Genomic DNA, 27,645 nt, shown 5'->3' on the forward strand with positions numbered 1-27,645 from the left:
CTTACACCCCGCCCTTCTCAACCCCCTAGGGGGGACTCAGGGCGGCTTACAAAACGCACAATTCGATGCCTAACAATTACAACATACAATGCAATATACAATACACACATTTACCATATAAAATCACAGTTATCACTAATTAGAACAATCAACAATATACTAGCAGCAATAAAACATCTTGTGGTCAGTGTTCACCAAACCCAGTTCGTAAACCATTTAGCATTGTCATTGTCCTTTCCTACTTTGGTCATTATTGGTTGTCTTTGTCCATCTGCCAGCTTACCCGAAGGCCTGGTCCCACATCCAGGTTTTTAGCTTCTTCCTGAAGGAGAGGAGGGATGTTGATGTCCTAATTTCCCCAGGGAGTGCATTCCACAGGCGAAGGGCCACCACCGAGAAGGCCCTGTCCCTCGTCCCCACCAGTCTCGCTTGTGATAAAGGTGGGGCCGAGAGCACGGCCCCCTCAGCAGATCTTAAATTCCGAGGTGGGATGTAGAAGGAGATACGTTCGGACAGGTTCTTTCTCCCACCCTGGACATTCCAGATACATAAATCCCCCTTTTCCTACTTTCCAACAGACCTCACAACCTCCAAGGATGCATGCCATAGATGCAGGCAAAACGTCAGGAGAGAATGCTTCTGGAACATGGCCATATAGGCTGGAAAACTCACAACAAATTAGACACAAGTGTTATTCCAGGCAAGATCTGACTGAAGCAGAATTTTAGCTGGTGTTTTTCGACAAGTAATACTCAAGAGGTGGTTTTGCCAGTTCCTTTTTCTGAAATGTAGCCATTGGCTTATCTCCCATCCAAGCACTAACCAAGGCTGACCCTGTCTAGCTTCCAAGATCAGACAGGATCCGATCTGGTGCCTTTAGCGTGTAAAAGGGATAAAACCCTGAGCAAGCGATTATGTCTGGTCTCCCCATCCCTGGCAGCCAGTTTCCAACATGCTAAAACACACGTAGGAGGTTGCCCGAGCAAGGCAGTCTCTTTGGTGATGCAGAGAAGAAGGGGCGGGGACAGCTCCATCTCGGGTGCAGAACCGCACGTAGGGTGGGCGTGAGCCGGATGATCTGATTGGCCGAAACATCCCACTTATTTGCATGTCCCTCCTGCATCCGACAGAAGCATCCTCAGTCCCAAACAGAGAAGCACAACTGGACACAATACTCTTGACAGAAAACTGCACGATGGCATGGCTAGGAAGAGAGACTTCTATGTTTGCCGAAAGAACAAGCTCTTTTTCTCCATCACTGGTAAGTATCCACATCTTACTGCCAGGGACTGGAAAAGTGTTTTTCAAAAAATGTTGCAGAATAACTGAACATTGAAGCACTTCTGTGCATTTTAAGTTGTGAAGAAGGAAATGACCTTCCAAAACTTATCTCCGACCAGCAGGAATAGTGCCTGCGTTGGCTTGGTTTTGGAAATTATGGTCCAAAAAGTGACATTTCCAGACTTCTTTACAGCAGGATCGAAACATTTATGGGACATGGGTGTCACCGTATAAGCATATTAATGGTTTTAGGTGACTACAAGTATTTGTTATGCTTAACCAGCCGTCCCCTGCCACACGTTGCTGTGGCCCACATGGGGGTTCTGTGTGGGAGGTTTGGCCCAATTCTATCGTTGGTGGGGTTCAGAATGTTCTGTGATTGCAGGTGAACTATAAATCCCAGCAACTACAACTCCCAAATATCAAGATTCTATTTTCCCCAAACTCCAGCAGTGTTCACATTTGGGCATATTGAATAGTCGTGTAGTTTGGTCCAGATCCATCATTGTTTGAGTCCACAATGATCTCTGGATGTAGGTGAACTACAACTCCAAAACCAAAGGACACTGCCCACCAAACCCTTCCAGTATTTTCTGTTGGTCATGGGAGAACTGTGTGCCAAGTTTCGTTCAATTCCATCGTTGGTGGGTTTCAGAATGCTCTTTGATTGTACGTGAACTATAAATCCCAGCAACTACAACTCCCAAATGACAAAATCATTTTTTTTTTAGTGAAGGACATAGATTGGGTTGTTAGGTGTCTTGTGGCCAAATTTGGCAGCAATTCGTCCAGTGGTTTTTGAGTTCTGTTAATCCCACAAACGAACATTACATTTTTATTTATATAGATTCTATTTTAATGTTTAGATGTTGTAGATTTATAACTGTATATTGTAGTTTTTAGTGTTGTTAGCTGCTTTGATTACCCTTTAGGAAAGGAAAGCAGACTGTTGATATTAGCATTAATAATAATCCATAGCTATTTGTCTTAGTAACTAAATTAAAGTTCCATGTTCAGAAGCAGTCAACCTCTGAATACTACTTAGCTAAAGAAGGCTGTTCTCTCCTTTGAGAAAGTTTACTCATTCTGTCAGTTATACACCACTTTCTTAATAGTATCTTGAAAGACTTCAAAATTTGGCTGATTGTGTTGGAAGCAAAGTGCTAAACAAGATTATTATTATTATTAGTAGTAGTAGTAGTAGTAACTCATCCTATCTCCCCGAGGGGACTCAGGGTGAGGAGACAAAGTGGTAAACAAGATGCAGACTTTCCATCTGATCAGTCTCAAATTATTGGAGTGGCAGACTAAATGGAGCAATTTGCATTGGACTTTACCGTGCAAGGGGCTCCCTGCTATAGGTCTTACTCATCTTTCACCACAGTTCTCTACATGGACATCAATCTTTTTGTGTCCTGTCAGTTTGAAAGAGTTCCTTTTTGGAATTGCAATACGGCTATGATGGCTGGGGGAGTCTAAAACTGTAATCCAAAAGTAACTTCCCCAAGGTCTGGAGCATGAAGGAGCACAACTAAGGATATTCAAGTTGTTTACCATTTCTAGCCTTTCTTGTAGAATTAGGTTAACTGTATTATCAATATGATAACCGACATTAAAGAGAACACTTCTGTATAATTTGTCCTTTTATATTAAAGTGCACTTTCTATATAGACCTATAGGAAAACAAACCTTGAAGCTGAAATAAATAGGGCCAAAGGAGTTAAAACAAAAGAACAAGATACCAAAAGCTTGAGCGATGACGATAAAAAAAAATAGTTTTCTAAGTAAGCTGGGGAAAGGCATATTATGTTAAGTCACTTCAGATGAGAGAGCACACGTGTTCCACACTCTTTAATACTTTGACAGCACACGCCATGACCTGTATTTAGGTTTTCGTAGTGGAGTATGGGCATGTTGATGTGTCACGCCACAATGTGCATCTAAAAAATCCTTACTTACTAATTCCCATGTTAAAAGAAATGGTTATACAATTTTTAAATAGCAGTGTATTTATCTTCCTCAGACTATTAACCCCAAGCCAACAGGGGAAGAGTCATATCACTGGTTAATGCATTTTCTAATATGAAGTGTTTAAACGTCTACAATATGTGGCTTCCTAAGACTCATGAGTGTTTTTCCCTTTAAAAACAGCCACCCAGACCATTTTCTATGTGTCCATGAAGGTTTCCCAGGTTTTTGGATAGTGTTGGCTATGACAACCGCCTGAACACATTTTAGTGATATAGACAGCATTGTGCTTTTGACCTGATTATAATAGTTTTAGTGTGCAAGGTTGCATTGCCTGTGCGTACATAGCATGTGTGTTCTTCACGCTAAATATCAGCTGTGTGGGAGACAGCCTCCCAAGCTATATGGGTGACTTATTGATCAAGTTACACACACCATGTGGAACAACTACCAAGTGGAAGAAGATCCCAACTTAGCGACTGTCATGCAAGAGCCATCCTAAGAACAGTAGCAACTGGACTGGCAGTCTCAATACAGGAATCTTTTCATCCAGAATACCCCAAACCTTCACTTATTGAATTGAAAATATGGTTTCCAGTGCTTTCAACAATCCCCTCTCCCATTTTTTTTTTGTCGTCCACCCATGTTCTTCACACCACTGTACAGGCCTCTTGTGTTAGAGCTAACCAAGTTTCACACTACTCAATTCTAGAATTATTAACTTTTGTTCTATGTCTGAAATAACATTAAAATGGGTGCTAGCTACACTTTCATCAGCACAATGCGTTAAAACACAAATGCGCTTTGCCAAATCAGAAATGAATGGGTTATTTCTTGCATAATCACTTCTAAATATGGAAATTTCTCAGGCAATATTTGGTTAGCGGAAAGATTTCTGTCATCATGCAGGTAACAAAATGGCTAACTTTTCCATCTCAGCAAAGTGACCTCTGTATGTATTGAAAGGGTGGAGACGTATTTTTCTGAATAGTAGTGCACACAGTGCAGGTGAAATCCTGTAGCAGAGAATTCCATATGTCCTGTTTTCTAATATCTCCTTAAGGCAGCAGTCCGTATAACAGAAAAGCAGTATACAAGAAAAGAAGTCATACCAGTAACACCAAGCATTGGTCAGTGCCATATACCTCTGCTCTTGCTTTTATCCCTTTACTAGGAATATTCCAGTTCGTACTAACTGGGCAACATATGAGCTAGTAATATTTTTGTATTGGGGGCCAGAGTAAATGACTACAAGGTTTTACACATGTTGTGCCATGCTGCCAATATATTGGGTGTTTTATGGTAAAACAAATGAACAGGTTGTTAGTTAGTACTGTGTAGACCTCTGTGAACATTATTTACTTTGTGACTGATGTTCTAGCTCATTTGACAATCTTACAGCTGGTTTTGGTGCTGAGATAGAGGCAATTAATTCTATCGTGTTAAGGCTGCAATGCTAAACACATTTACATGGAAGTAAGCCTCACTTGATTCCATGGAGCCTACTATTTGGTAGACACAAGCAAGACTTCACTGTGAAAATAGTGTTCTTCTCCTGAAAACGGGGTTTGCTAAATTCCTCCAGTTTCCCAGGTCGAGTATGTACATATCAAAACAGTGTTATCATGTAGCCGTGTGTCAACAGTGCATCACAGAGGAACCTTAAGATGTCACCGCAGACTTGACCTGAGAGCTCACGCAATGATTTCCAGTGAAAACTCAATGCAGATATTGAAAATTCATGGTTCATCTGCAGACGGAACACTTTGTTGCAGGCCTAGTCCACGTATAGTTTATTGATGTAATAAAACAATACAGTTAGTGTTAGATCCAACCACAGAAAAAAAGGGGGAAAGAATGGGATAATTATTATACAGCACGTAGAAGGAAAATAAGATGTTTTGTGACAAGTTCTCTAAATAAAAAAAGGTTCCTAAAATACATTCAGCATTACTGAAATCTATGGTTAACAAAACAGAACTGAAACACGTGGATGTTAATAGCAACAAGGTGCGTAAAATGCAAAACATCAAATATTACCAAGCAACTCAGTGATGAAACTAGGCAACTCTGCTAACAAGGCAGGATGTTTTATGATTTGCTTGAATTATCATCGCTACCAAACATTGGGAAGTTGGGACATTTAGATTCCGTTATTAGATATACAATATTAGCAGGAACTTCCACAGCTATAGGCAGGGGAGAATTCTCTCTGAACAAACAAAGCAACTGATACATCATTAAAAACACTCTCTTCCCTTTAAAGAGAATTTATCCACATAAATAACATTAAAAAGAGCCCTCCTGGATTAGACCAAAGGTCTATCTAGTCCAGCCAGATGCTTCTAGGAAGCCCACAAGCAGGGCAAGGTATCAACAGCTGCTCCCTGTTGTTTCCTCCCCAGCAAACTGGTATTCAGAGGTACACTGCCTCCCAACATGGAGGATCAATCTAGCTATCATTAACACATAGCCCTATCCTCCCTGACTAACCTTTTAAAAAGCTATACAAGCCAGTGGCTTTCACCACATTGTGGCAGTGAATTAATGCATGGTGTAAAGAACTGCGTTTTGTGTGTGCATCTTGAAACCAACTCTATTGAAAGTATTGTAAAGTATTGTAAAGGGAGAAAAATGTACTCGGCTTTCTTCAGAGCTAATCCAAACTTCTGAACTTTCCCCTTGTCATCATTTCCCCCCCTAGACTAGAAAGCTCCACATATTGCTTCCTAACCTCTCAAAATCAAACCTTTCTTCTTCTTTCCCCTAGATACCCAAACTGGGCATTAACACAGCACTTGAGAACTTTCCCGTAATACCTGACAAAAGAGAGCATTGCTCCAAAATTTCTACATGATTTCACAGGCAATCAACATAAAACAAGAACAAAAAGGGGGGAAAATATCCTTGAAAACTAATCTTATAAATGCGGAATATATTGCATGAGGAACTGCTGGCATTTTGTATTTATTTTATTAAGAAAATAGATTGTGCGATTGTGGCTACAAATGCACTGCTGCAAAGCCATGTTTCTTCTTTTTCTAAAAACAAGTAAAAGTAAGTAAAAAAAATTCTTTAATATCATAGAGCGACAGAGCACAAGGTGCCTTCGACGGGAGGAGAGAAGGCTGAGACAGTTTTACTGTGGCGGTGTATCATCTGATAAGAAATTTTCTCAGTGACAAACTCCTGGTCAAAATAAAAAATAAATACTTCTTTTTAAAAAAGGTGCCTATTTCAAAGCTGCCATTGCAAGCGTGTGCTAAACGTACTGGACTTTGTTTATGTACCAAAAATTGCACCATTAAGCTGAGTAACTGTCATCAAAAAAGGAAAAAAATAGCTAACTTTCTTTAGGTAAAAGACCGTCCAAAGTAGAAAGGGGATCAGAACCAAACTAACTGAATTAGTGCAGTATTTGTAGCCAGGCTTCTAAAATCAGATATAGAAAATATAAATAGACTGCTTTTAGGTGGTAAGTCACCAGTGTCCAAGAAAACAGAACAACTGTGAAGGGTTCAGGGCAGAGGGAGCTCAGTTGACTTGATCCAGGGCTTTGAGCAACTCTTCACCTTGTAGCAGGTTTCGGTTGCCCTGTATGGGAGCGTTCACTTCACAGTCATAGCTGGTGAGTTGCGGGAGTCCCTTCTCATCCATTGACTGCCCTAGCAGTTTACTTGCTATATCTAAAAAGAGAGAAAGAGCATGTTATCTACTTTAAAATACACCATCATTATATATTTTTTTTAAAAAAAAATCTATGGCCAATGCTTTCTGTCAATCCAAATGAAACAGACCTAGGAAGATTTCTAGTTATCAGGATTGCAGAACGACCAACTGACAATCATACAAAATGCTAAAAATATGATGTCATATAAAAACAAACAGACATAGTTTATACAGATACAGAATTCTGCTTTTTAAAGCATAGAATCTGTGTAGAATTTTTAAATTGTTATTTTTTCAAAGCTCTGTTGACCTTTAACCAAACAATGCACTGTTTGGTTTTAATTTCATATTTTCACACTCTTCCTTTCTCTCGTCCTACAGCCATCTCATCAGCAACAGCCTCTCCTCCCACCCCAATATATCGCTTCTTTATCCTCTACTATGGATTCTAAATTAAGATATTTAATCAATTTTCTACATTGGCAGGACATTGTGATAGATCAGAGAATTCCAATCTTTGGATCTCCAGCTGTTTTAAAATTCAGCTTCCAGAAATCCCTGGATGGGTTTTCTGGGAGTGGAGGATCAAATGTTAAGAACCACTATACTAGATGAAGCATGGAGCTTCATCTAGTACTTAAATCATTCTAAACATCTAGTTTGGCTCCAATTCTCAAAAATCTGGTTTCCAAAGCCAGTGGTTCCCAACCTGCGGTTCATAGACCACCAGTGATCCCCAAGAACTAAAATATGGTCCATGACCTCACTGTTACTACACTGTTGCAATGAGAGCTACTGGTCTTGCGCCAAGGCATATTAAATATGGTTTTCTGTGGGTGAGCAGATGGCGACTACTGGATGGCATATGTCCTGCATCAGAAACTAGAGCTGATGTGGTCTATCCAATGCAATTTTCTGAATCAGCACTCCAAATAACCAAGCCGAATCTAAAGTTGACCAAAAACTGATTCGTAACCCTTTGGGTACTAATGTTGGAGAGTGGTCCCTGGTCAAAAAAAGGCTGGGAACCACTGAACTATACTGAGATGTTGCTCCTTTCTTCAAGGCACACATAGCTCTGCTTCACCTTCAGGACCTCTTCCTTTAGACAAGGGCCTGATCCCACACTTAAAAGATTTCTGAAGGTACTGTTTATTGCGTTCACTTCAGTATTTGGGGCGGGAAGAGTCTGTGAACCTCTGGGCAAAATCTACTTAAGCGGAAAAAAGTACCTGGCTTATCTCCCTTTATAAGCAATATTGGATTACATCAATGACAAGGAAGAATGCAAAAACACTAACCTGAGGGTAATAAAATGACCGTTTTCTCTGCCACCTCATTCTGCCCGTTAGGTTTACATCCTTTTACACGTTTCCAAGCCAGTGATACATTTGTTCCAGGAGTGGCAGACTGTGCCAATAATGTGCCCTTTAAACACAGAGAATCAACAGCAGGTTCATTTAATGTAATCAGAGAAATCCTATACAAATATTCTATTTTTAAAAAACCAATCACTTGCTGTGTAAAACTGGTTTTCATGTTAAAAGCAATAGTGAAGAGGAAGCAAGCTGAAAAAGTATCATCGAAGGCTTTCATGACTGGAATCACTGGGTTGTTGTAGGGTTTTCAGGCTGTTTGGCCATGTTATAGAAGCATTCTCTCCTGATGTTTCACCTGCATCTATGGCAGACATCCTCACAGGTTGTGAGGTTTAGTTTCTAACAGACCTCACAACCTCTGAGGATGCCTGCCATAGATGCAGGCAAAACGTCAGGGGAGAATGCTTCTAAAACATGGCCACTTGCTTAGAAGTGGATCCAAAAGTCACTGAAGTTCATTATCCAAATTAATCTCGTCTCCAAAATTGTTTAAGCGCTTATGAAAATTTTAAGCCTTCTACATGTGCTACACTACTGATAAAATCTCTAGTCATTATTTAATATTTCTGTTCTATTTCCTCCTGCGGGTTTATGGCACACAATTGTGGTTTAAATCAAATGTAAAGTTGATGAAAATGCTAGGGGTGTCCCTGTGAATTAAAGTGAGGTGGGGTTTAAGGGAGAATATTTGAAAACTTACAATTCCCACTGCTTGGAAAAGTAAGCCATCCTGCTCCATCTTCCGCTTTCTCTGAATATTATGTAGAGCTATTATCTTTGGGTTGATGTCTTCATTTGCTGCAGTTGATCTACTGAAGAAAAAATACCAAACTATTAATCTGATTCCCTTCTAGATTCCCTTTCCATGTTAAAGTCAAAAAACATGTGTATCATGATTCAGATATAAATAAACTCCAAACTATTGCTTATACAAATACTGGTCTACATTCAGAGACCCCTGTTATGTATGGAGCTGAATTAAGAGTGACTTTCCTTATAATTGTATTCTAGGTAATAAACTAAACCTCAGTAAAATCAGAACAGATAAGTCTGATCTCTATGTTATGTATCTGTTGTTAAATGTACCATTTCAAGCAGTAAATGGTAATGTAAAGCTCTTTTCCCACACAGAATGCCTACGTAAAGGTTTCCCCTCACATTAAGTCTAGTCATGTCCAACTTTGGGGGATGGTGCTCATCTTCATTTCTAAGCCGAAGAGCCGGAGTTGTCCATAGACACCTCCAAGGTCATGTGGCCAGCTTGACTGCATGGAGCGCCATTACCTTCCGGCAGAAGCGGTACTTACTGATCTAATCACATTTGCAAGTTTTCGAACTGCTAGGTTGATAGAAGCCAGGTTTAACAGCAAGAGCTCACCCCGCTCCCCGGATTCGAAACGCCAACCTTTTGGTCAGCAAGTTCAGCAGCTCAGCCGTTTTTCCATATAGAATAGCTACCAATATAACACAACTGTATACCTATAACCTAACTAGCATACTGGGGAAGAATGTACAGTAGATTATGGATGGAAATTAGATTTCCATTTTTTCTATTTCAGCTTGAATTTGCACACTATTTCAGAGTTCTTGGGTGATGGTTCTTCACTTGGAGCAGAGATACTACAACTTTATGCAAGGTACCACTAGAAAGAGAAGTCAGTGCTTCCAGGCAAACACAAATTTAGCCACAGCAGAGACTGTCCTGACACTAGCTAACCTGAACATTACCACGTCATAGGACTTATTTTGGATTACACCATGGCTTACAGTACTGAGAAGTTACTAGGCATAGTATCAACAGCTAAAACACAAGAAAAATCCAGGAAAAAACAGAACCCAGTCATTTCATTACAGTTCTAGAGAAATGAATAGACTAAACCCTACTTATGTCTCGTGTTAGGTTTGTTCCCCCCCCCCCCCCCCCCAAATGTCAAAGATTAACATTTACTCTAAATCCCTAGTTCTTGTTGTGTGTCTCCTATGTTTGCAGAATTTGTCCAAAGGGGGTTTGTCCTTGCCTTCCTTTGCAAATGAGAAAGTGTATTTGAACTGTGATCTCCCAGTATCTAGTCCAACACTTCAAACTATTACACCTTGCTGGCTCATTCCTTACAACATGACTTATTCAATTATCAATTCATTCATTGTGAGCATCTTGAACCTTTTGGATTTACCCACACTATGAATCAGAGATCTTAGATAATTTAATTTAGTTTACACAATAATCAAACTCTGAGATCACCCAGAAACTACAATCAGCATTTTGAGGTAACATGATTGAGCAACATAACTGGTAAAAGCCAGAGAAGTATCAAGGCATGTGGAAGACTGAAGATTTGCATCAACCCATCACCTGTTCTACTACTTTTGTCTGTTCCACCTGACAGAAAGGATGATTAGATATCCAGGTGAGCCTGTTTTCCTCCAGTTTGTGCACTTACATATATGTTTATGGATTATGTAAAACTAGCCAAAATAATCCCTTGGAATTGAGTTGACAACATTATGTGGCTCCTGTTGACAATATAAAGGTTGTGCTGGCTCCCTACAAAACACTTGTATTCAATCCCACAACCAGGAGTACATATGCCTTCCCTCTCTAGAATAAGTGTACCATGAAGATGAACGAGCACCAAACTATATATTATTATTCTGTTTCACTAAGTTACATCCAGAAAAAGGCAGTGAACAACCACAGCTAATGTTACTAAGATTGAATGCGATTTTCCTGCTTCTTGGCAGGGGGTTGAACTGGATGGCCCACAAGGTCTCTTCCAACTCAATGATGATGATAATAATGATAATAATAATCTTTATTTATATCCTGCCACCATCTCCCCAAAGGAGACTCGGAGCGGCTTACATGAAGCCACGCCCATACAATTCTATGAATGTAAGGGAAGATTCATTTTGGTGAGGAGAGGAGAGAGCCTCAATTGGAAGCCATGGCTTTCTGGGAATCCATGTTGTATCTGCACAAGTCTGTACAGCAGATGCTTATAAATTTATGCATGTGAAAGTTGTGGTAGGAAAGGAGAACAATTCTGGAAGCATCTTGCTCTGCTCTAAATGCACTCACAACATCAGTCATTCCTACTGCAAAAGTGGGAACTAAACTCACATGTACATGAGTGTGTGTGCTTATTTCACAATGCCAAGAAAGGGCACCTTTTTGTTGCAATAGGAGCTGTGACACACACAGATCTGTAACTCTTCAGGATATCTCATCATAATGACAATTAAACAAACCACAAACTCTCCTACTTCATGACTCGCTCACTCTAAAAAAAGTGTTTCTCAAACTATGGGTTCCCAGGTGTTTTGGCCTACAACTCCCAGAAATCCCAGCCAGTTTACCAACTGTTAGGATTTCTGGGAGTTGAAGGCCAAAACATCTGAGGACCCACAGGTTGAGAACCACTGTTCTAAATGATTATATTATATTCATCAAATCAGACACAGAAAAGGGTCTCCATTTTCATTGCCTGTTTTAAGATCTGGTTCCATATTACTATACATCAGCCATTTCAGTTGAAGATATCAAATAGGCTGATAGTCACTTATTGCCCCATCAAAGTATCCATTAGTCTCGTTCTAGCAATGTGCATCTGTTCTGTTTCCATGTTTTTCACATTTTAACATAGTAAAATTTATTTATTTTTTATTTCTAACAACTGTAACCATGTACCCCAATGTTGGTTATAAATAGTCTCCCCAATCTGAAATTATGGCCCTTTTGATCACACACTCTTGTGACAGGTAGACAAGGAGGGAAAGTTGCTTCGGTGCTCTCTGGAAACCTGGGATGACATTTAGGTCATTAATATTGATTTATTATTTATTTATTTCGCACATTTGTACCTCGTCCTTCTCACCCCCAGGGGAGCGGAGGGGACTCAGGGCGGCTTCACAACAAGCATTTCTCACAATAACTGCTTCACTCTTTGTAAGTATATACATTCCACAATTGGTTTTAGGATCAAAAGGACAATAGCAGCTCAATTTTTTCAATCTACCTTTTACCCAACGTGACTGTCAACAAGCTTGGTGTCCTTGGACTTGAGTTCTCTTTTTGCTCTATTGTGCTTTCTCCCGTTCTGACCGGGGATGCAGTTCGACTTGAGTTCTCTATGTATGGCGATGCAGGGACACTGTTCGTTTCGAGGGGTGTGTTAACAGGAGCCATGTACGCCTTAGAGTCCTCTTCATGTTTGATTGTCATGGGCGGTATCTTGTCCGGAGTAGGCAACAGCACTGGAGACGATTGAAATCCTGCGACGGTGGCCCCATTGGAAGGAGGGCTTGTAGAACTGCTCTCTAGTGGAGAAAGCTGGTCAAAGGAACGTAACTGGAAATCATCATCCATGGGGATATAGGGAGCCAACATCTCCAAATCTAAATCCGTTTCCTGCAAGTAAAGAAACAGGAGTGGGTTGTTGCATGTGTCGACAGAAGGAAATCAATATGTACATGGCAGCAACATTTAATATTTGGGCTGAAGAACTTCTACTTTAAAATCACCTGATTTTAAAAGGTTATCAGTGGAACGCCTACTGAAATTAATAAATCTTTAGCAGGAAAGCTTTTAGAGTCAGTAGACCTGGTCTACTATGTTGGGCAATGGTCTTATTAACAAAAGACCCTCCACATAAATGAACAGCAGAGTAACTTAACAGCAGCAGCATAACCCAGCATCAGTAGCCAAAAGTAATTGAAACAACAAAAACACAAAGACCAATGTTATCTCTTTCATAGAAGGCTTTTCTTTGTAGTAAAATAATATGGTTGTACTAGTTACAAGAACAAGGTTTCCATAACACAAATAAAGTTCTTTACACTTCCTTCTTTGTTTCCATGTTGGGCTTCTTTCTTATGTATGTAGATAAACAGCCTCGCTCTCACAGAGCTTCTTCTCACACAAAAGTTACACAGGAGTTTCACACAGCTTTTTACACACAGCTGGAGCTTCCTCACCGAAGCTTCTCACACTAGGCCTACCTCACACTGAGGCCTTTCTCCCACTGAGGTGAACTAACACTGAGGCCTACTAAGCTACAGCCACCCCTGCTTATACAGAACAGCAGCTTTTGTTGAGTCATTTCATCCATTTAACCCTTTCAGTGTGTCACTCAAATTTTGTAATTAAAAATACCTAGTTAATTATTAATTGACATACTATATGAAGTACATGAAGTACAATGTGTTTTTTTTGGTTGTTGTAAGTTTTTTTCAGGCTTTATGGCCATGTTCTAGAAGCATTCTCTCCTGACGTTTCACCTGCATCTATGGCAAGTATCCTCAGAGGTAGTCACCTCACTACTTCTGAGGATGCTTGCCATAGATACAGGCGAAACATCAGGAGAGAATGCTTCTAGAACATGGCCATAAAGCCTGAAAAAACCTACAACAACCCAGTGATTCCAGCCATGAAAGCCTTAGACAATACAATGTGTTTTTCTACTATTTTAAAGGGATATTAACCACTGAGGAGGTTCCAGGAAAGGTAATAGGCCTGTAACCCACTTATAATCCATAAGCAAAGAAACAGCATCATTTCAAGAGAACACTGCACCAACCTTTATTACTCACTGAAATTCCCTCCATGTTCAAAAAGAGCTTGGCAGTTAGGTGACATAGCAAGAAGGAAGCACCCAGAAAAGATGTTGTGCATGCATGGATAGTGCGGCACATGCACCTTCTCCTTCTATCTCTTTACCAAAGTTATGCAGTTTCCCAGCTTAGTGACAGAACCATGCACACATACTAGTAAATCTTAAAATTAAAAGGGTAAACCCTCTGCCGTGCCATACAAGTGGTGTGAAGCTACATGCAGGGCATTAGATAATGTGCTTAGCTTACCTGCATAGAAAATGGTTTTTTTGACTCTGGATCTATTGCAAAGAGCTTTTCCACCAGCTCCAACTTGAACTCACTGGCCATCTCATTATCCACATCAAAACAGTAGTCACTAGGGGTACTACTGGGCTGTAAAGATAATCCACATCACTATCAATAACATGGGACTAAATCCCAACCATTTATTCCATTATAATGAAATTTCATGCAATGGAAATATTTATTAGTCTACATTCATAGATGTCCCCCCTCAAGTTGTAAGTTAAGCCGCATCCTACCATACCAATGAGGAACAACTGTGTTACTAGATTTCCTATAACTTGCTAAAGCTTACGCATTCAATTTGGTAAGCATACCTCTAAATTTTAAAGACACATTTGGACCAAAGAAATACAACACTGCCTTCTCCACCCCCAATATTATTTTAACTCAGAAAGTATCCAGCAACATATATAGAGAGGAGAGTGTTATTGGTAAACAGAGCATTATGTTGTCAGAGTGAGTCAATCGGATGGGAGCAGGGAAATACAATTCTTGTCATTATCTGTTAAATTATTATGTATTAAATTATTATTTAAATTATGTATTATTATGCATTATGTCATTATGTATTTTATGGCGATTTAAAATCCATCAAAACTGTTTATTGACCCTGTTGAATAATGGAGAAGTAGTGATGGTGATTAGTGTTCCATCTTTGTTGAGATTTGATCTGCATGAAATTCACTGGAAGAGACCTGATCCATCTCCATCTCACTCTTACTTGGAGTGTCATGAGCATAAAATGGGATACCTCCCAAGAACAATGCTTTCAGCTTCTCGAAATAAGGGCAGGATACAGAGCTGACCCAGGTTTCATATTGAAAATAGATCTTTTATTATTTACAGGGCAAGTAAGAGATTGAACAGAAGGTTACAGGCATGCAAGACATTCCCAGGTGACTAACCTCAGGTGAGCTTTGGCTGGTGCTTCCATCCGAAGGAGTGGCTGGCTGGTCTTGCGTCTGACGGATGGAGAAAGAAAGATCTAAAGGCTCCGTGCAGGGCTCCAGCTTGGACACCACCTCTCTATTGAGGGCTGGGTCAGCACTGCTACGGAGCAGTTTTGTAGCTTCAGAAGCAGGTAATGGGGACATTGCCAAATTTATACTCTGCAATTTCTCACTGGATGAGGGGAGCATTACATCATTATACAAAGGAACTTCATCAAATTGTTGCTCATCAGTCTCTACAAAAATTAAAAGAAATCATCAACCTAAGTAAGGAAGTTTTGCATCGCACCTTAAGGGGCTCATTAAAATACAGCAGATATCAAGGGCATCCAACTTTCAACATACTTTATAGCTAACTTTATTCATCAGCAGGTTCCTAGAACTAAACATACACCCACCATCACTGTCGAAATCTAATGCTATGATAGTGTCTCCAGCCGCAGGAGCAAGGTAGGTTAATGCATCTGGCTCCTTCTTCAATTTCTCAAAGAGGCTGTTGCTGTCTTCCAGTTCCGTATGGTCAAGTATTTTGATCACGCCCATCTCAGGAGACTCTACTGGCTTCAACATGCACTCTGTTTGCTGGAGTGAAAAAATCAAGTCTCCCTGAACAACGCCACTGCAGAGAAGCAAAGAAGAAAAGATTAGGGATCTGGTAATAGCCCGTGGTGCCCTACATCAATACAGTTTGAATTAATGGAGCTAATATACTTGGTTTCATTTATCCATAGTTTCACTTATTCACCCAGTGGTTCTCAACCTGTGGGCCTCCAGATGTTTTGGCTTCCGGAAATCCTAATAGCTTGTAAACAGGCTGGGATTTCTGGGAGTTGTAGGCCAAAAGACCTGAGGACCCACAGGTTGAGAACCACTGACTTGGAGCCTCCTGTGCAAGTTATACCCCCATTCCTTTATCATCCAGGATATGGGAAACATAGGATTCATTGTTTCACGTATCCATGTGCAGTCCAGGAATGTATCCCCCATAAATATGGAAGTCGTATTATAATTCTTGCCCCGTGCAACTTTTTTCTGTTAACTCCTGAGCATTGTAAACACAGGCCCTTTGCCCATTTCAAAGAATTATGAGGTCTATTCTTGGAAACAAACTAACATTTCATAGAGAATTGTTCAACCATATTGGGCCATGACATTTCTCTTGCTCCAAAACACATCAAACACTCCCTTCTATGGCTTATACTCATTTGCAGAGGAATACAAACTTAATCTCAGAAAACTGATCTAGATTACTTATGTGTAAACCGCTTTGAGTCCCCCTCAGGGTGAGAAAAGCAGTATACAAATACTGTAAATAAATAAATAATAAATAAATTATCCATCTTCTTTTTGAGGAGACTTAGTAAAGGTAAAGGTTTCCCTTTGACATGAAGTCTAGTTGTGTCCAACTCTGGGGGGTGGTGCTCATCTCCATTTCTAGGATGAAGAGCCAGCATTGTCTGTAGATGCCTCCAAGGTCATGTTCCGACCATAGTGATACCTATTGATCTACTCACATTTCCCTGTTTTCAAACTGCTAGGTAGGCAGAAGCTAGGGCTAAAAGCAGGAGCTCACTCTGCTCCCCAGATTAGAACCGCTGGCCTTTCAACCAATCAAAAGGTTGCAAGTTTGAAGCCCGGGTCAGGGTGAACACCTGACCTTCAGGCCAGCTTACTATCCACCTAAGCAGTTCAAAAACAACCGTGAGTAGATATTAGGCACTGCTTAAGCAGAGAGGTATTATATGGCACCATAAAAGGAAATACCAGAAAATGCCAGTGATCAAAGGAAGGAGGAAGTCTGTGATCAAGGGCTCTTTGTCATAGAAGATGGAGTGACAGCACCCCCTTGTGGCCGGAATCGAACACAACCTCCAGAATGCCAAAGTTGAGACATAATACCACTTTCTGCTGTTTATCCTGTCTAACAGCATTGAATGTTTTCCGTGTGTGTTCTGTGATCCACCCTGAATTCCCTTTGGGGTGAGAAGAGCAGAATATAAATGCTGTAAATAAATAAATAAGGCCCTCAAAATCATACATTTGAAGGCCACCTGTATGTTTGTGAGTAAACTTGTGCTCAGCACTTAGCACTCTCACTCATGTTTGACATGCATCTCATCTTGACTTTTGTCATGTTGGTAGCCAAACAAATGGAATATTCCCCAAATGAACATAACAGGGGATTTAAGTAACCTAAACTGAGCGTTGCTGACCATGTTGCTGTCACTGAATTCAGTCACAATGGACTTGAGAAGGTAGTCAGGTACTTGTTTTGTAAGTTCATTTTTTCTTTAAATTTTGTCTTCTTATTTTTAACACAACAATTAAAATCTTTTTTTATGATGTATTATCTCCGAGTTACAGAATCATATAGCATATAGCACAACAAAATGGGTTGCATCTTCTATATAAATAAAAATGTAATGTTTGTTTGTGGGATTAACATAACTTAAAAACCACTGGATGAACTGACACCAAATTTGACACAATACATCTATCAGACCAACGAGTGACCATCACTCATAAGAACACTGAAAAACACAGCAGAAGAGACTTTAAAAGCCAAAAAATAAAAAATGCATTACAACGCATGTGCAAAACCACATATATACACATATACACATACATACACACACAAAACACATATACACAGACTGGACCACTGCAACGCGTGGCAGGGGATAGCTAGTTTATTAATAAACATCTGTTGCATTGTTTTATGAGGTGTCTTTGAAGCCTGCAACAATTCCAGCTTAAACAGAGCAAGGGTCTGATTTTTTTTTCTTTTTAGGCTTCTGTAGAATGAGTCAAAGTATACCGAAAATATAGGTCTGAACATAACGTAGAGTATAATCAAAAAGAGAGATTTTACCCCACTTTGTCTGTCCACTATTAAAACAAACACTACTAGCAGACCAGATACTCCTCACCCCTGTCCTCAAAATCTACTCCTGAAGGTCGAAGGACATTTCAGAAAAGATCTGGAGATATGATGCAGAAGGACAGGGAGAAAGGGGAAGTCCTGTCGCTTGAATGGATGGTTGTCTGATAATGCAATTAATATATTGAGATTTTTAAAGACGTAGACAATCAGTGAGAAGAAAGTAAGGCCATATTCAAATGCTACCATTTTCAAATAAATTCCCATTTCTAGACATTCAAAAATTAATTTGGAAGTGGACCACAAAACGTGCACCACAAGAAGTGTATGTGCTTCAGCCACTTCACACAGTGGGTTTTCAATACTTCCCTTAAAACTGAAGAATTTCTGCTACCTTGGACAAAAACATAGTAGCAAAGAGAACACAACAAAACAAGGAACAAGGCTTAAGACAAATGGGTATAATTAAAGCCCAACTAATGACCTTTTGCCACAAAACCAGCCTCCACTCCCAGCTCACCTCAAGACGTAATTCACACAAACTATACATTGTGGTTGGGAATTCTTAGTGTTGTAGATGACGGTTGCTTGAGTCTCAACCCAGACGTATCCCCCTTGCTTGGCAAGCATTCTGTACTGCCCAGTGGTCACTTGCCCTTTAGCAAACACTGAAAACAGAAAAGAGCGCCACGTTAACTTGTGCAACTAGGCTGGAGTCGAAAACTCATCACAATGAAAACACATGTAATTCTAAGCATAATAATGTCACTGTTCACACATGAAACACATCAATTATTGGTGGCCACAGAACAATGTCAGTGCAAAGTCATTTTCAGTTAAGTTTTCCCAACCCACAGCCCCGCACTTACTATCATGATGTGTTTTGGTCAGATGATCAGAGTCCAAGGCATGATAGTATTCATATATGGAGCGACCCAGGAGCTCTTCGGGATCGTAGCCAATCAGCTCTGTAATCCTTTATAGAAAAAGGAAGAAGGTTGCTGATGTATGATATCTCTTCATGTCACAACTAAAAGTTTCTCTCCATTAAATTAAGTTTTTGTAACACAAAATGGCTGTATGTGTGTAATTACCCCTCTATTCTGCCTTGGTTATATTGTGTCCCATTCTGGGCACCACAATTGAAGAGAGATGATGACAAGCTGGAATGTGTCTAGAGGAGGACGACTAAAACGATCAAGGGTCTGGAGAACAAGCCCTATGAGGAGAGGTTTAAAGGGCTGGGCATGTTTAGCCTGAAGTAGAGAAGGCTGAGAGGAGATATGATAGCCATGTATAAATATGTGAGAGGAAGTCACAGTGAGGAGGGAGCAAGCTTGTTTTCTGCTTCCCTGGAGACTTGGATGCGGAACAATGGCTTCAAACTACAAGAAAGGAGATTCCATCTGAACATTAGGAAGACATTAGGAAGACTGTGAGAGCCATTCAGCAGTGGAACTCTCTGCCCCGGAGTGTGGTGGAGGCTCCTTCTTTGGAGGTTTTTAAACAGAGGCTAGTTGGACCTGTCAGGGGTGCTTTGAATGCAATATTCCTGCTTCTTGGCAGGGAGTTGGACTGGATGGCCCATGAGGTCTCTTCCAACTCTATTCTATGATTCTATCTATTCCAACAAATATATAACCATTCTGCTGGGTAAAATCATAGAGTTAGAAGAGACCTTGTGGGTCATCCAGTCCAACCCCATTCTGCCAAGAAGCAGGAAAATCGCATCCAAAGCACCCCCAACAGATGGCCACCCAGCCTCTGTTTAAAAGCCCCCAAAGAAAGAGCCTCCATCACACTCTGGGGCAGACAGTTCCACTGCTGAACAGAAATGTAATTATGGAAACAGAACTTCTATGAATCCAAACACAGCTGAAATCCAGTTTGTGCCATCTGTTTCAGCTTGTTTTGTATCCATCTGAAGGTGACCAAGGGTGGTTATCAGTATGTGGCAAACCAAACAGATAAGTGGGTTGCTGTGAATTTTCCGGGCTGTATGGCCAGCAAAGCCTAGAGAAGACAATTATGCTGGGGAAAGTGGAAGGCAAAAGGAAGAGGGGCTGACCAAGGGCAAGATGGATGGATGGCATCCTTGAAGTGACTGGACTGACCTTGAAGGAGCTGGGGGTGGTGACGGCAGACAGGGAGCTCTGGCGTGGGCTTGTCCATGAGGTCACGAAGAGTTGGAGACGACTGAACGAATGAACAACAACAACATGGCAATGTTCCAGAAGCATTCTCTCCTGACGTTTCACCCAGGTAAGATTTTCAACTCGCCACCATACTGCAACTCACAGTATTGTTAAATGCATGGAGATACTAGCTGCTATTTAGAAGCAGGCTAAAATAATGGTATGACCAAGTTATTGTACAACGCAGCTTCTTATATAGGAAGCAAAAAATTATGATTTTTTTAAATTTTCCTGCCTTGGAGCACTTAGGAATCTATAAAAACCCCATGATCCTAACCCCAAAATCTGTTTTGTCACAGTATTTCAGAGTATTGTAGATTAGACTTTTTCTGTTTCTACAGCATGAAAAGTAGGATACAAAAGTTTTAAATACAGATCTCTCCTGGGTGCTACAAAAACTTTTATACAAAAAGCCCAACATTGTGGTTCTAACAGTGGAATAGCTGACTGATACGGAAAGTGTATAAATCATAGAATCATAGATTTGGAAGAGACCTCATGGGCCATCCAGTCCAACCCCCTGCCTAGAAGCAGGAACAAACCAGACTTCAGTGCAATGCAGCCTCTCACTTGAAAGCATATTAAAATCCTTTAAAATTCATACTGAATCAGTTTTTCCAGGTTATACATTATATATTTAAAATGTTCATCTTTTGTATGTTGGCTCAAGTATTATATGCTTTTAGCCACTGGGAGGCAGTATAACACAGAAAACGTATTGTTCAAATCCAGTAACATCACAAATGACTGCATAACATACAGCAATCCAAGTTGTTCAGCACAACTCAGCTGCTAAGCATTCCTGGTCTAGTCTCTTTTAAGGTGCTGCAATAATATCATTAAATTCTTCTGATTACTAACTTATCAACCATGATAACAAATCTCACAACAGAATTTTAGGCTTCTTGTTTATCTGGAAAATATGTTTACATCTTAATTAACATAAGTAGAGAGGTCAGACACAAATTCATGTCACTGATCAAACCGTGGGACTACAGCAAAACAAAGAAATAAGAATGAAAGACTGGAATAGGACAGAAAACACACAGCTGTATCTATCGCCATTCACAAGGACAGGATTGGAAAAATGAGGACCCACTCATCCCCTAACGTGACTCCAAGTGTTACCTTTCATCACAGTATGAAAATTTCATGTCAAGGCTGTGTCGGCTGAGGAATGTTTTGCTGTCCAAGGGGACTTCGATATTTGATGGGTGAGGGATGGGTTCACAGATTAACACCAAACATGTCATTGGAGGTTTTTTATATCCACACACTGTCTGATTGTTGCAATTGTCGTAGACCCGAATGTGTCCTGTGCAGTGAAGTACCTGGATGTAGAGGTGAAAAGAAAAAGGTGAACTGGTTAATTTATTGTTAAGCACTTTTGTCACTTTAGCCTAACGTTTTCAATAAAAATAAAAACTGTTGCAGCCTGGGCTTACAATCCAAAGGATACAGCAGAAGAAAAGAGAGAGAAGGGTGGAAGAATTTTAAAAACCATTGCAGGCACCAATCCTGCAGTTACATAATATTTTTTTTAGCAGCAGCTGGGGTGGAACAAGTTCAAGGAGAGGAAGAGCCAAGAGGAGCCGGCTTTTCATCACAGCCAGTTCTCTGGCCCCAGTTCCCATCTCTCTGCTTCAGACTGATGACTTTTGTCAAATGATAGTTGTGGGACAGTCAAAAGCAGAGGGGTCTCTCAGAATAATCGAGGGAATAATAATAATAATAATAATAAATAAATAAATAATAATAATTTCATTGGGTTGCTGTAGGTTTTTTTGGGCTATATGGCCATGGTCTAGAGCAGTGCTTCTCAACCTTCCTGATGCCGTGACCCTTTAATACAGTTCCTCATGTCGTGGTGACCCCCAACCACAACATTATTTTCGTTGTTACTTCATAACTGTAATTTTGCTCCTGTTTTGAATCGTAATGTAAATATATGATATACAGGATGTATTTTCATTCACTGGACCAAATTTGGCACAAATATCTGATACACCGACATTTGAATGCTGGTGGGGTTGGGGGAGGGTTGATTTTGTCATTTAGGTGATGTAGTTGCTGGGATTTATAGTTCACCTACAATCAAAGAGAATTCTGAACTCCACTAATGATAGAATTGAGCCAAATTTGGCACACAGAACTCCTGTGTCCAACAGAAAATACTGGAACAGTTTGGTGGACATTGACCTTGAGTTTTGGAGTTGTAGTTCATCTACATCTAGAGAGCACTGTGGACTCAAACAATGATGGATCTGGACCAAACTTGGCATGGATCCTCAATATGCCCAAATGTGAACACTGGTGGTGTAGTATAGTGTGCCTTTAAGACACAGCCTTGGGTGGCCACACCGGCAATGCATTGTACTACTGGATGTTTTGATAAAAGCTCTCTCTCTGTAGTAAATGTAGTTGTTACCCCTACTCGTGTTGAATAAACATCGTTACCTCGGGAACTCCGCTGGCTGGTGAGTCTGTCACCCGAAGAATATTACATGGTGTCAGAAATGGGATATAAACCTCTCCTGTGCTGCAACTCTGAAGCTAGAGTTCCCAGATAAGGAATACCAAGACATGGAGTCATTTCGTCCTCCTCCTCCTCTTGCTATGCAAGGCAATATGCCTGAGAACTGGAGACGGTGGGAACAGGCTTTTCAGTTGTATCTTTCTGCAGCAGGACTTGAAAGTGTATCAAAGAAGCGGCAGATAGCTATCCTGCTACATTGTGTGGGAGAGGAAGGAGTTTCTTTATATAACACGTTTGTTTTTGCCGAGGAGAACCCAAAAGATATTTCAGAGGTTCTGGAACAGTTTAGGACTTATTTTTTACCTCGGAAGAACATTGTTTTTGAAAGATTCTGTTTCTGGAACCATATACAGAGTCCTGGGGTTAAAAATGAGCAATTTATTGCTGAGCTGAAACTGAAGGCAGTCAGCTGTGAATTTGGAACGGCAATTAATGACATGATAAGAGATAAAATTGTCTTCAGCATCAAGGAAGAAAGACTGAAAGAAAGGCTGTTGAAAGAGGCTGATCTTACACTTGAGAAGGCCGTGGAGATATGTATTTTTAATACTCTTATAAAATGTATTCTTTGTAAAATGTGTAGTTATTATGTTGTGAAAGGGAGATGTAGTATAGTGTGCCTTTAAGACACAGCCTTGGGTGGCCACACCGGCAATGCATTGTACTACTGGATGTTTTGATAGTAAATGTAGTTGTTACCCCTACTCGTGTTGAATAAACATCGTTACCCCGGGAACTCCGCTGGCTGGTGAGTCTGTCACCCGAAGAATATTACAGGTGGAGTTCGGGGAAAATAGACCTTGACATTTGGGAGTTGTAGTTGCTGGGATTTCTATTTCACCTACAATCAAAGAGCCTTCTGAACTCCACCAAAGATAGAATTGGGCCAGACTTCCCACACAGAACTCCCCATGACTAACAGAAAATACTATGTTTTCTGATGCTCTTCAGTGACCCCTCTGACATCCCCTGCGACCCCCTCAGGGGTCCCAACCCCCAGGTTGAGAAACACTGGTCTAGAGGCATTCTCTCCTGATGTTTCGCCTGCATCTATGGCAAGCATCCTCAGAGGTATTGAGGTCTGTTGGAACTAGGCAAAGGGTTTATATATCTGTGGAATGACCAGGGTGAGACAAAGGACTCTTGTCTGCTGGAGCTAGGTGTGAATGTTTCAACTGACCACCTTGATTAGTATACAATGGCCTGACTGTGCCTGGGGCAAACTTTTGTTGAGAGGTAATTAGATGTCCCTGCCTGCTTCCTCTCTGTTGTTTAGCTGTTGTAATTTTAGAGTTTTTTAATACTGGTAGCCAGATTTTGTTCATTTTCATGGTTTCCTCCTTTCTGTTGAAATTGTCCACAATAATTTCATTGGAACTTGTGCCACAAATACCATCTGCCTGCGACAACTAACTGGTGTGATCACAAGCCGGAAAAAGTTACAGAGAATGAACACGCCAAACTCTTCTGGGACTTCCGGATTCAGACAGACAGAGATTTGGAGCATAATACTCCTGACCTCACAATCGTGTTAAAAAACAAAGTATGGATCGTCGATGTCGCAATCTCAGGTGACAGCAGGATTGAAGAGAAACAATAATGGGGACTCGGGGCAGCTTACATGGGGCCAAACCCGGACAACATAATATAGCAATAAAATCAAAACATATACAGCAAACAACAACAACATTATCAAAATGACATTAAAAGAGAAAAGAAAAAAAATCATAAAATAAACATTCCAATAAACACAATCACAGTAAGGAAACAACTGGAAAAGCTGACACGATATGAGGATTTAAAAATTGAACTGCAAAGACTCTGGCACAAGCCACTCAAGGTGGTCCCAGTGGTGATCGGCACACTGGATGCAGTGCCACAAGACCTTGGCCTGCACTTCAACACAATCGGCACTGTCAAAATTACCATCTGCCAGCTACAAAAGGCCACCTTACTGGGAACTGCACACATTATTTGCTGATATATCACACAGTCTTAATAATAATAACAAACCTTTATTTATACCCTGCTACCATCTCCCGCAGGACTCGGTGCGACTTACAAGAGGCCGAGCCCAAATACATCATAAAACATAACAACAACAATACAACAATAAATAACTCATAACAAAGCAAAACAATATGATAATGACACGACGCAATTAAAAACCGGTGGCAGGGCCAAATGTAGGAATTAAAATTTTAAAATGCTGGGCATGTCCAGGGAAATAGGTTGGATATTTTAAAGATAGGTGGGCGTGCAGACAGTACTAAATCTCTCGTAAAGTGCATTTGGGACATATTGCTTGGGAGTCCTTATTCTGGGAGGGCACTTAGACACTTGGGAAGTGTCCGACATGTGATCCAATACAACAGCCAGCAGAGTGTCTGCTGTGGACTCATCTTGTTGTGTTTCAAATAATAATAACAACAACAACAACTTTATTTATATCCTGCCCTATCTTCCCAGGTGGGACTCGGTGTGGATTCTATCATGCAAAAAGGCAAACATTTAACGCCTCAATAACATAACAAGAACCAACATAATAACCCAAAATATATCAAAACAACTTAGAACCTTACATCTATAAAAATCAAACAATTATAAATGAACATAAAACACCCACATTTTCAATCAAATAATTATAAAATGAACATAAAATATCCACATTGATTACAGAAGCCAACTGAAATTCCCAAAGCTATGTGGGTTGAGACTGATGGCCAGTGATATAACTAGGCTAACATGGACTAATAATAATAATAATAATAATAATAATAATAATAATAATAACTTTATTTATGCCCCGCTCCATCTCCCCCAGGGGGACTCAGGGCGGCTTACATGAGGCCACGCCCATCAATACAGTAAACACAATATTACACAAAAGCATAACACAATGTAACACAAGGCATAACAGAACTAAAAAACATAAAATGCAAAACCTAAATAATAAGGGAGACAGCAGTATAAAATTGAACAGTAAACACACAGAAATTGCACAGGGCAAGGCCAAATTTAAGGATAAAAATTTAAAAATTTAAAAAACTGGATTGGGCAATGGAAATTGTTGGGGAGGGAGATCCAGATTGGGGAAGGAATTAATTGCACGAACCATAAAATAAAGTGCTTCTGAGGTCATTTGTGCAAAATTTGGTCTGGGAATATCTTACATTCAAGCATTGAAGGCACACTGGAATAACCAGGTTTTCAGATTCCTCCTGAAGATTGCCAGCTTGGGGGCATGCCTAATGTCTCTGGGGAGTGAATTCCAGAACCAGGGGACCATCACAGAGAAGGCCCTTTCTCTCATCCCCACAAGTTGCACTTGCGATGCAGGTGGGAGTGAGAGAAGAGCCTTTCCGGAAGATCGAAGAGGTCATGTGGGTTCGTAGACGGAAAAGCGGTTGCGCAGGTAGGCAGGTCCCAAACCGTTCAGGGCTTTGTAGGTCAAAACCTGCACCTTGAATTGGGCCTGGAAGATAAATGGCAGCCAGTGGAGCTCCTTAAACAGGAGGGTTGACCACTCTCTGTAATTCGCTCCGGTTAAAAATCTGGCCACTAACAGGGCCCAATAACAATAACTGTTTTCAACCAGAGGTCCGGTAGTGGTCTCTCATTGTCTAATCCTCCTCCTGGCTCCCCTTCTCCTCCTTTGTGGCAGCCTTGTGTTTCACAGCTCAGGAAACTCAAGGCAAAACTATTCCAAGATCCTTAGGTCTACATATGCACCATAATGCATTGTAAATGGGATCTCTCTAACCCAACACTTAACATATTATTTATTTACAGTATTTATATTTCGCCCTTCTCACCCCACAGGGGACATTAGGGCGGTGCCAAAGCACCACCCTAATGTAAGCTAGAATTCACAAATATGTTCCGTTTGAGTGGAAATAACACAAAGGTGAGGAAATTAGTTATCAAAAAACCTCCATATTGGTGCAAACCCCTGCAACAGATTTGAAGCTAAGGATACAAAGCAGCAACTGCCAAGCTAGAAGGAGGCATCTGACCAAGGCTCCATCTACACTGACTTTAGTTCAGTTTTAAACTGGTATAAAAGAAAATACAAACAATTACATACGGTATCATGGAACCAGTCTGAGGGCCTGAATAGCGATTACGCAAACCACAGAACTCTGGTGCACGTTAAAGGCTTTCTTTCACACACTTATGTGAGAGTTTGTTGTCTGGCCACTACAGTTTGAAACCAGGTAACTCCAAACTACACTAAATGGCCAGTGTAGATGGGACCCAAGGTTATAAAAAAAAACTCACTTTAAGGGAATGCTTCTACTTTTCTTATAAAAATCCAATTACCCAAAGGGAGTCAAAAGCTAATGAGCAGAAGATGGATTTAGCTCGCAGTGATGTGCTGTGTGCTGAAAGGCTCACTTGATTATGAGCAATGATACACAGATAACTCTGGATACAAACATCAGAAAGCTATTGTTTTGGGAGCACAATACAATTACCTTCCATGTGGCAGACTTTATGTTGACAGTCCTTCCTCTGCTGGTTAACGTACACTTCATTCTGAGAAAAAAGCTGCGCTCTGTATTTTGCTCTTTTCCTTTTTTCACTGGACCTGATGAAAGAGAGTGTGACATCAATGGTAATAGTTTCAAACAAAACTCAGAATTTAGCAACTACAATACATATACAGCAGATGTAATGCTCTAAAATATTATGCAATCTCTTGTGGCAAGCTACAAGAAACAATAGCTGTGATCAAATAGAATGACAAGCTAGGATCTTAAAGAGTTGCAGTTTTCTGTTTAAAATGTTTAATTTGCGTTTATGAACCCTGGCTTCTAATGGAAAAAGCAATCAAGGTTTTGGGTTGAGAAGACGTGCCAGTCTTCTGGTTTCCAGTTAGTTTAGT

The 27,645-nt window shown here is 40.4% G+C and overlaps 1 protein-coding gene and 1 long non-coding RNA gene across 3 annotated transcripts in view; one reads left to right on the plus strand and one right to left on the minus strand.

The window, feature by feature from the left end:
* Positions 1–1,142: 1,142 nt before the first annotated feature.
* Positions 1,143–15,235, plus strand: LOC137095839 (uncharacterized). Its single transcript, XR_010909006.1, has 2 exons — positions 1,143–1,261; positions 15,042–15,235. It is a non-coding gene; the product is annotated as an uncharacterized lncRNA (long non-coding RNA).
* HIF1A (hypoxia inducible factor 1 subunit alpha) overlaps positions 5,015–27,645 on the minus strand; it is a 66,449-nt gene continuing 43,818 nt past the window's right edge. The window contains exons 5-15 of one of the 2 annotated variants that reach the window (XM_060754135.2): positions 27,236–27,348; positions 21,350–21,552; positions 18,896–19,002; positions 18,547–18,694; positions 15,544–15,764; positions 15,101–15,381; positions 14,157–14,282; positions 12,314–12,705; positions 8,998–9,106; positions 8,220–8,346; positions 5,015–6,935 (exon numbers count right to left, since the gene is read on the minus strand). In XM_060754135.2, the coding sequence (XP_060610118.2) occupies positions 6,784–6,935; positions 8,220–8,346; positions 8,998–9,106; positions 12,314–12,705; positions 14,157–14,282; positions 15,101–15,381; positions 15,544–15,764; positions 18,547–18,694; positions 18,896–19,002; positions 21,350–21,552; positions 27,236–27,348 (1,979 nt within the window). In that variant the 3' untranslated portion in view covers positions 5,015–6,783. Of the gene's footprint in view, positions 6,936–8,219; positions 8,347–8,997; positions 9,110–12,313; positions 12,706–14,156; positions 14,283–15,100; positions 15,382–15,543; positions 15,765–18,546; positions 18,695–18,895; positions 19,003–21,349; positions 21,553–27,235; positions 27,349–27,645 lie in introns of both variants that reach the window. The other variant, XM_060754126.2, reaches the window with a different exon arrangement.

This window comes from Anolis sagrei, chromosome 1 (genome assembly GCF_037176765.1).
Source record: "Anolis sagrei isolate rAnoSag1 chromosome 1, rAnoSag1.mat, whole genome shotgun sequence".
In the NCBI taxonomy this organism is placed as follows: Eukaryota; Metazoa; Chordata; class Lepidosauria; order Squamata; family Dactyloidae; genus Anolis; species Anolis sagrei.